The sequence below is a fragment of the Trachymyrmex cornetzi genome, unplaced genomic scaffold, assembly GCF_001594075.2.
Source record: "Trachymyrmex cornetzi isolate Tcor2-1 unplaced genomic scaffold, Tcor1.1 scaffold73, whole genome shotgun sequence".
NCBI lineage: Eukaryota > Metazoa > Arthropoda > Insecta > Hymenoptera > Formicidae > Trachymyrmex > Trachymyrmex cornetzi.
The window spans coordinates 717,631-728,047 of NW_017300059.1; the positions used below are offsets into that span (position 1 = coordinate 717,631).

At 45.3% G+C, this 10,417-nt stretch overlaps 1 protein-coding gene across 1 annotated transcript; it reads left to right on the plus strand.

Moving 5' to 3' along the window:
• The first annotated feature begins 555 nt into the window (after positions 1–555).
• LOC108767825 (MOB kinase activator-like 2) lies at positions 556–1,371 on the plus strand. Its single transcript, XM_018517893.1, has one exon. It carries the CDS (start codon positions 556–558, stop codon positions 1,369–1,371), a length of 816 nt encoding a protein of 271 aa, XP_018373395.1.
• The last annotated feature ends 9,046 nt before the right edge of the window (positions 1,372–10,417 follow it).

Here is a 10,417-nt window from a genome sequence, read left to right on the forward strand (position 1 = left end):
AAATACAAAAGATAATTATCGCGCAAATGTTATAACACGTTTGTGCCGATATAACAGCGTCATGATTATAAGAGATTATTTCATCGATAACAATGTACCCTCTATACATAACTGTACCATTCATAGATATCGAAAACTTTCCAAAGGATTATATCAAACAGACAGAACGTGAGTCAAAGATAGCCGCTGCGTGCTATTCCACATGCGGACGGCGACCGCACCGAGGTCAAGGCACCCGGCAGTTCACCATATTGCTGCCTGCATCGGCCAGCACGGGCACTACCGGCGACGTCCCGTTCTCCATTTTCTTCCAAGGATATTCGAAACTATTAATCGATACGATGCGCAAATACGATTGTCACAGAAGACGACGGGTATTGCCCGCACCTTTCGTTCGCACCTTAACGATCCCCGACTTAATGAATGAGCACGAAGTACCGTGTATCGAGTGACCTCCCTCGTGTCAAAGAAATTGATAGTAACGATCGGAAAGCAGAGAGTAGGAATCGAGCTGCACGTTGCTCCGCACTGTGCCGCAACGGGACCACAATCAAGATGGTCGGCACAACATTTTACCGGTTATCGTCACGATTGAGCGATGACGTCGACGATGACGACGGATCCAGGCAGCGGTCCCTTACGTTTGCGAGTATCACGGTCGGTGGTCCGCCGACGTTCAAAGGGGGGACGAACTTGAAAGACGAGACACACCACCACGACCAACTACGACCACCACCTACACGTCGTTTCACGGGACGCGATAACGGGATGCAGGACGTAGCGGCTGCGGCGGCGGCAGCAGCACTAGCACCACCACTAGCACCACCACTACCACCCGGCGAGGGTTGTACTCTCGGGGAACCCGGCGGTTTCCTCCCTCAAGATATATCAGCCGGAGACTGTGTCACCACGGCTTGCCTACGAGACGAGTGGCGCGTGTGCTTCTCGTCCGCGACGACTCTCGACGCGACGAAGGTCGCGATCGATCAGTACTTTTCGAAAAAGACGCTCGCATGCGGGAGGGGCGAGTGTGAGAAACGATGGGATACAAACCACCACCACCACCACCACCACCACCACCACCACCACGACTACCGTGCCGGCTACACGTCGTTTCACACGTCGGTGCACCTGCAGCAGCCGCAGCAGCAACAGCAGTGGCAGCACCATCAGAGAGGAAAACGATACGTCGCTGGGACGCCCGGAAAGTCCCGGCTACACCATCCCCCGTCCCTCCCACTTACTACCCTTCCCGGCGTCTTCCTCTCTCCTTCTATCTTCCCTTCGAGTGACGTCACGGGAATGGAGTCGGGGATCGATCCTGAACGCCCACCTCTAGACCCGCATTCTCTCTATTCCGAACAGTACTGACCGGATAGAAAACATTCGACCGTACCCTCGACGATCTCCAGCGACCTCCTCCCCGCACTCCGGATGTACGTACGCAGCCGGTGACACGCATCGCGCAACGGAAGGGCGTAATTCCTCGCCGGATGGAGTGCACTGGCAAACTCGCGGTTGCGACGCGAGCCCGCGAAGGGATGAAGCGATGCGCGGGAAAATGGAACAAGAATAAATGAAGGGAGGAAATATATTGAGAAACGATTTCACAGAAGATATTTTCGCGCTTAAACTATGATTGTTGTGAATTTTCGAATAAAGAAATATTATTAAACTTTCCATGTCAGAAGAGAAATATTTTTTGATGATGAAAGATTTACATAGAAATTTTATTAGGCACCAAGATCTAACCTCGACCGAATTTACCGCTTCTTTATTTATTTATTGAACATTTTGTTCTAATTAAACAAACTTTAAGGTTTTTTCTAACTATAAATGTTCAAATGTATTTTTTAAATATCCTCGTTTTGAATAGCTTTTAGAATCAAAACTGTACCTAATTAAATCAATATATATCAGATTATTAAAATACAGATATTGAAATCTGTCAAACTAGCTGAATATCACTACAGCCGTAACGGGAACTTTCGCGTCAATCTATGAAGTATGTCAATAATTCAAGAAAAAAATAGATAATATAACAATTGTTCCAATTGTTATATTTTTTTCTCTTGGGAAGTGTCAATTCTATATGTCAATATAAAGAATAGTCTCATGACAATATGTACGTTGTATCGTTTAATCGTTAGTCTGACTAATGTCCGTTTCTATCAATGTAGTTTTATTTTAATCACGATTCTAACACTTCAACTAACTCTTCATCTTGTTTCTAGTTCTGAAAATTATATTAGGTTAAAAAACCGAGATTAAAGTTCACTGATAGAAACGGGTATAATAGAAATATTGCGCAAAGGGGTTAATTTCACTTCTGCGAGATTAATTATCCATTGTAAGCATGGATATGCGCACACATAATAACGTAATTAATGAGGGGAATAAAACTAGCATGCCAGACAGCCAGATCGTTGTTTTGCCTCCGTTATGAGGCCGGGATGCGTTGGCATGACTCTCAATTCCAAACATCGAACATTCAAATCTGCATCTGCGGGTCGGTTAATCTGCATAGATATTGCGCCGGGCAACGCGCGCGTGGAAATTCGGCAAACTATTATTCCACTTCCCCATTAAGAATTCTTTTGTCCCCGGAAATCGCTCGTGCGCCAGATCGGCGTTCAAGTGGCATTAAAGGAAGGATAATGTCCTCGCCTGTCGTCTTTTGATCCCCGATTTTTCGCCGCTTCGTCTCGGAGAGCGAAACTAACGTCAGTGTGCGGATTGAGAGTAAAGGGAAAGAGAAAATCTCGCGCGTGCACGTTCCTTCGAGAGAAGACTAAAAAGAGATGCTAAAAGAACTCAATCATCGTCCCTGATCTCTGCCTATCATTTGATGGTGAGATAATGAAAAGAGCATTGAACCCGCCCGGTTATATTAAGCTGTACGATTCTCAAAGCTATAAAATTCTAATGCAATGCAAACAAGGCAACATTGTGGATCTTACATAAATGACCGTAAAGGTGCTTGAGATTGGAGTTGAAATAAATAGAGACTGAGTCTCTCATATTTTGCAACATTTTGTTTTCTTATGCAGCAATTTTTCTTCCTCAGTGCCCTCATTTACCAAGTAAAAGATACTCTCGGGGCAACAACTGTATGCAGCTGTTTTAAAATTTATCAGACAATTTAGAAACATGAACAAATTACTCTAATAATTAATTAAGAGAGCACAAATACTCATATATGTAATATAATATGTTACATTGTGTTAAAAATATATTATGTATGAAATTTCAACTAAATACGAGATACGAGCAATTCGATTACATAAAAAAATTAGAAACTGTGGAAACTAGAGTTAAAAAAAATTTTTTTTGTTCACGTAGAGTGTATAAACTTGTAATTTTACCTCAACATAACATTAACTGTAACATTATACATCTCGTGTGATGGAACATCATTATCGATAACGTATTTTGCAACGAAGCTCTCTTCCGTGTAGGCGATTCGATGCATTTTACGACCGGAAGAGCGTGGGAGTACAAAAGTGCATTGGTCGGCGAAGCGACGTCTTACGCATCGGGTGAACAGTTTACCGGGATGCAATGTCAGTGACCTTATCTACTGCAGCCTAAACGAGCAATTAATTGCCCTGTTCGCCGTGCGGAAAGATATATCATCTAGAGGCGTGATTCTGCCCACTAATAGTCTAAGATAATATTACTCTTATACTTTGTTAAATGTCTGAAACTACGTCAGACATTGAAAGACGCGCAACATTTCTTTCCAAATAAAAATTAAGAAAGAAAAACACACTGTGAACTGTATTTCAAAAGTGTATATCGATCTAATACAACAAAATATTGTCCGTTTTCTTTGTTTTCTCTTATTATTTAAACAATATATATATTTTTAAAATTGATTTTGCAATTATCTTTATATAAGCCTGCTTATTTTTATTAGAACTTCGTTTAGTTTTAACCTGAAGTCCGAAATATACATCGCTCTTTAATGAGGTAAAAAAAATTCTTTTAAGGAATATAAATATAAAAATATAAAATATACAATACGTAAATATTTATATAAATTGCACTCTTTAAAAAATGATGTAATTTAATTAAAGATTCAGAACGGAGAAATTATTTACGACAAACTCTTTAAACAGCATCAATTTAATATACTGTTTCTTAAACAAAAATAAATATAAATGAGTTTTCGAACAAGAAACGAGAAAGAACGTAACCGCACTGGATACATTAAAATGCGGCCTTTGAAGAGCGATGTAAGTTCATCGAATAAAGGAAGTGTTAGAGACCAAAAGCGCATTTCCGTAGTGACGAAGGATCGAGCGTCGTTTCAAGTGCTGAAGTAACCACATCGCGGTTAATCTTAAAATTCAGCCAGCCAATGAAGTTACCTTTGGTTTGCCGCGCGCTGCTTGCACAGCTTCAAACGACTTAGCAAGAGATAAACTAAATAGACAAATAAGCAAACGAAAGAAGGAGTCTAGGTAATCGTGAGACCAAAATCGGGTATTTATAAATACATTTATATGCAAAAGAGAGATCCCGCGGCAATTCCACGGAAAACGGCAAATCCACGTAAGACTCCCGAGTCTATTAGTACCCTACTATCTACAGATTTGAAGAAGTACAATGAAGAGAGCAACGTTTCTCCCATTACCCCTTCTGTTGGTACGAACGTGCCTCAACGCGATGCGCCCGTCTTCGCGTCTTAAGAGGCTCATTCGAATGCACGATCATACATAGTCGTGTCGTACGGTACGTGCATATCGTCTACACCGAATTACAAACTGCAAAGCACACCTTTGCACCCGGGATTATTTGATGAAAAAGCATCCGCGCTTATTCTCGTGACTACCCGCTGATTCAGCAGAACGAATAAATGCAAACGATCCTTCTCTCATCTCGACGTTAAAATTTATGGCTGAATGCACGTATCATGATACGAGTTATTGCAGCTTCAAAAAAAAAAATTTAATTGGCATATTAATTACTCATTTGCGGCTTTTATTCTAGATTTTTCAAAGCTTCAATATTAATGTTCCGCTCGTTATTGTAAAATAATGTAATCATACAATGAAATAACTTTCACCGTAAATCGCGGTAACTTCGACACAAATTTTGATAATGTTCGGACAACATTCAAAATTATTAATTATATTAAATTAATAATTTTATTTCTTCGAAGATTTTAATCTTTGAAAGCTTCGAATCTTTGAGGTTTAAGTGTCGAAACCCTCGAAGCAAATTACCAGCTCTAGTTTTAATATGTACGTGGATTAATATAACGCGCAGCGCGCACATACTTCGTTAGTATAAAATAAATCAAGATCTGACTCACCATTCTGCTTTCGCCGACAACCGCGTTGCTCCTCACTGTTCCATCGGGCGTCGTTGCAGGCGTAATTCCTGGCATTGTTTCCACGGCGGGAGATTATCAAGGAGTCCTTAGGCAAAGGTGGCAGAGGTTTGTTAGCGTCGTACTCCTGCTCTGAGCAACTGCCATCTGAACGACACCTCGGAGACAGGCCGGCAGTGCGGGCGACGTACAAAACGTCCTGAGTTCCGTCGTGTCGATCTTGATGCAAAAATACCGAGTCGGTGTCTGAAGTGCTGTCCTCACTTCTGTGTCGTCTGGTGGGTGGCTCAGGTGCCGTTCCACGTTTGGTTGGCCAGTTTCCAGCCGCTAAATCCGGTCCGGCGTTCGGTTGATTAGAGAAACTGACCCTCTTGGGACCGGTGCTCCCGTACTCCATGGACTCACCCCCTATTAGGCTTCCTCTCTTAAATATAGGATGCGGTCGAGGTCTGACGTCGCCGTCGGTGCCGTCTTCCTCGTAAACCCCGCCGACTTCTGGCTTCCTCGCCGGAGACGCCGTGCCAGTTCTTCCATCCGCGACAGATTTTCGGCACATCACGTGAACACTGGTACGTTCGATGTCGCCTCTATGGAAGTGCGGGGAAGCGCTTTTCGATCTTTGCGCGTCGTATCCCGCGAGATCACGTGGATTTATGGCCTTCATCGACAACTCCTGACGATCCCGCAGTGCCTGTTGCGGCCTGACTATCAGCACCGGTTGATTCTGGCCCTTTTGAACTTGCATTAACAACGGTTTCCCGGTCGGGCTCACTTTGAGACGTTGCGCGTTGTTCCAGTAGGATCCATCCCTATGAATGACGGAACCGAGCGCGTTAGAATTGAACGCTTGATTCGGCAACGCAGGTGATATCATAAGGCTTCCATTTCTCGCCTTGTGATGCGTTTCGTACAATCCGTCCTCCATCAGATTCTGCTCGTAGATTCGTCGCTGTTGCTCCTCGTCCAGTCTCTTCAATTGTTGCCAATACACCGCCTCTCTCATCTCCGGCAGATCGATCTTCGGTGTGATCTGCCTCGGACCGGAGTTTGCCGACGAAATGGCCGACTTTCGGTGTGCTTCCAACGCCTTTTGCTGCCAGTAAAATGCTTCCAAGTGCTGCCTGGTCTCTCGCTTCGAAGGCGACAATAATCCACAAGTAGGATGATTCTGTTGACTGCACGTTGTATCCGTAATTCGTTGAACATATAGCTCTTGACCTTGTCTCGGTTGTTGCGGTTGATGCTGTCGTTGACGTTGCTCGTAAATCGGCTCGCGCTGAAGCGAATTCGCGCTTACGTACATCTTATCCTGACTCGCAGTCGGCGACGACTGTCGACCTTCCAACGTTAATGCTGCCGCCGTGAGTGGAGCCTGTTGTTGCTGAATGGCATCGGGTCGCCGTTGTTGACAAATATCTTGAGCCGCATTCGACGGTTCGCGTATCGGAGATCGTACCACTTTTCTCCCCGGCTCGCTTAGCACTTGTTTGGTCTCCGAGACGCACGACTGTGGACTTTGCGACTTTGAATTACGACCTTGAACCCGAGCTATTTTCTCGTCGACGTCGCGGCACGGTTTAGTCGAACCATATGGATCGGGTGGCGGCAGCTGATCATTCTCGTGTCCTTCACTCTCTGAGACTATCACGTTACTGCGAGAGGGACTCAGCTGGCCACGGTGTCCATAAATTGGCTCGGGACGCGAGATACTCTTCGAGAAGCCACAGGACAACGCACTTCTTTGTCCCATAGACCTCCTGATTTCTGTAGAGGGAGAAATCGGGCCACCGTACTGATTTCGCACTTCGATTGATACGCTGCCAGAAATACCGCGCGAATCCGCTATGGGAACGGGCGATTCCGCATCGCAGAGTCTGGCCTCGTTTGACGGCCGAGAAATTCGAGACTGGCAGATGGCATCTCGCTTGGGCGAAGCTATCAAGATTTGATCATCGGGTTGTGACCTTCTGGCTCGAGATCCCACCGGAGATGTTGCTACTATCACGCCAGGTTTCGACGGTGATACATTCTGAACGGACAATCTCTCAGCTGAATTGCACGCTAATGAGTCGCTCTTCAAACTTGTATCAGTAGTCTCGTAAGCCTTTAAGCAATCTTCCCGTGATTTCTCGATTTCTCGTTTCGATTCCAATCGCGTATTTTCGTTATCCTCGCAATATTGGAAAGAACAATTCTTCGAGGACGATTGTTGATTTGGTGAACATTTTTGTTCAAAGATCAAGTCATCTTTCTTCTCGGGTGAATTCTGCGTTATACAATTCGATACTTCCGCAAAATGTTCGTCATGACACGGTGACGACGGAGTCTCATCATAAAGGTGTTCTCCAATGTAATTATTAGATGGCTCAGAAACGGTTTGATCTTCGTTTTCGTAAATCCTATCACGCGCATCTTCGAAGAGCGGTCGATCAGCAGGTGAAGCTCGAGCGCTGCTACGGGGCGAGTTCAAGTAATACTCGCCGCTTTTCGAGCTGGAAGGCGAGAACTCGCTCTTCTGACTCGAGTTAGGTGTACAACTCGAGTCGGCATAATCACCGGATTTCTGGCTGGAACCGGACGATGGATACTTCGGAGTTCTCCCGACTAACGGCGCTTTCTGATTTTGATTTACGATCGGTTGTCGAGTAATTTTAACTTGCGCGGGAACCGATTGCGGTGGACTGTGAATCAGACTCGCCTCGAGATTCCTGTCGTTCTGGTAAAGCCCGGATTGACTTCGGTAACTCACGTCGTCGGTCACGTCCAAACTACTAAGATTTTCACGCAACTGATCAACATCGTCCTGGTAATTTTCGTAATTCGACAGCTCGAGCCGTGATTGCGGAATCTCGGGTAGCGGCCTATCGACAGGGTGAATAGCTCGTGACCGGATGTAGTACCGTTCGCCGGGCGGCGCCGAGATTCGACCGGAAGCACCGTGATTCCTCTGAAAGAGGTAAGTACGCGCGCCTTGGATCGATTCTTGCAGACTGTGCTTGCGCTCCAAATGGCCGTATCGCCGGCTGTCATGCTGCTCGCGTCTCTGTCTCTGTTCGTACTTCCTGATGTCTGGCGAGATGCCGAACTGTCCGCTTCGTTCCAGCCATCTATCGTCTGGTGCAATCGAGCTGAGACTGGAGTTAGCGGTATACAATCTTGGACCTCTGGTTCTCTCGCGAAGAAGTCGCGTATCGTCCGTCTGCAGAAAGTGATCGGGCGTACTGGTGATTGGCCCCTGTTCGGGAAACAATTCACGTTTGATCTCGTCCAATCTCTCCTCGATGATGGAACCGTTTAGACTGTTATCCAGTTTGACGTTTCTCTTAATGTCCTCGTTCAGGTTCATCGTATCCGGCGACCTCGTGTAATTTCCATTCTGCTGATAACGAGCGAAATGTCGCTCATCATATCTCTTTCGCTCCTTCTGCTCCTTCTTCTTGTAATCCTTTCGAGAATCCTTCGGAGAGAAGATAGCCGGTAAGAGACGCCGAAAGCCGAGCTTCTTCTTTTGCTTCTCCTCTTTCTTTACCTTGGACGATCCCGCCTCCATCGTAAATTCCTTTATAAGATTTGCGTAACCGTCCCTGCCGCGATGACTTCGGACGACAAAGGTCGTCGGATCAATGGATTCCTTCGAATTAACCACCGTAAAAGAATTGAAAGATTTATTGTTTCTCTTTTCGATTAAAATATTCTTCTCATCGGTAAGAAGTATTTCGTCTCTTGTTTCCTCGATATTCTTTTCGTAGTTATTCACTTCGTTCGAATTTGGATCGTTAATAACGCTAGTTGCGTCACTTCTAATATTTTCTTTCTTTAAACTTAGATCTTCGTGAACTATCGCCGTTGTCGTGAGAACTGTATCGACTCTCTCTACTTCTTCATTCCACCGAACGTAATCCTTATCTTCCTCGCCGTTGTAAGCTCGATCAGATCCATCGATATCGTCATTATCATCCGTCTGTACCTCGTTCTCTCCATTCGCCACCTGGGCGATATCTTCGTCGACTGCCTTAATTCTGTCCTCCAGACATGAATCAGAGTCGACGGTGCTCACGGTACTATTCTCAAGTATCTCCTCCGAAGTTCGTCTCTTCGACTCGTCAATCGACGTTCGCCTCTCTGTGAACTTCGCTTCCGAATGCTTCCGGTCGAAGAGCAACTGGGCGTTGCGATCCTCGACGATACTTTCACGCGAAGACACGCTGTCAAACTCCTCGATGTAAGACGATTTGGAAGATTCCGAGGAGTTTCGTTGCAAACGATTATCCAGAAAATCCCCGGACCACCTTTTTTCCACCTCCGTCACTTTCGCGCTGTATTTTCGTTTCACGTCGATGTTACTCGACGGTCGCTCGTCAGTCTCGCTAGTTCTGTCGTTGTCAGACGTGTAATCGAGATCGGTTTCCAACAGCCTCTTCTCTTCAATCTTCAGCCGCTTATCCAGGTTATGCCTCTTGAGAAAATCCTTGTCGAATCCGGAACTTAATCTCTCGCTGCAGTTCGACTCCGAGATAATCGGCGGCTTCAGAATATAATTCGATTGAAGACCCAGCAGCTTCTCCTTGTAGCTCTGCGCCGTACTGGCGTGAATCTTAGTGCTCAGATTCTTTTGAAGATCATCGATAGTCGTTTGACTCTTCTCCAGGCGGTCCCGCACGTCTCTGTCAATTCTGGCGTCACCTTCACGGCTTTCAACGTCGTCCTGCTTCTTAATCTCATCTGATCCACATTTGCAATTCACGTTTGTAGCCTCAGACGTCTCATTGTGTTTATCGATTCCGGCGGAACTTATACTACCGTCACCTTTTTTATCGCCCGCAACGTCTTTCGTCTCGAAAAGTTCTTGTTCAGCTTGCTCTTGCTTAACCTCAGCCACTATCTTGTCAACAACTTTTTCCCCATTCGACGATAAATCTTCTAAAGCTTTTGCTTTCGCGGAGGAAACCGAAGTCGCTATCAAAGATAAATTTTGCTCATTTCTAGTTATAGATTTCTCTGGGGCCCTCGGTGACACCTTGTTTTTTTTTACAACCGTACTCGCCGAATTCAGACCTTCGATTGCGATACTACCGATCG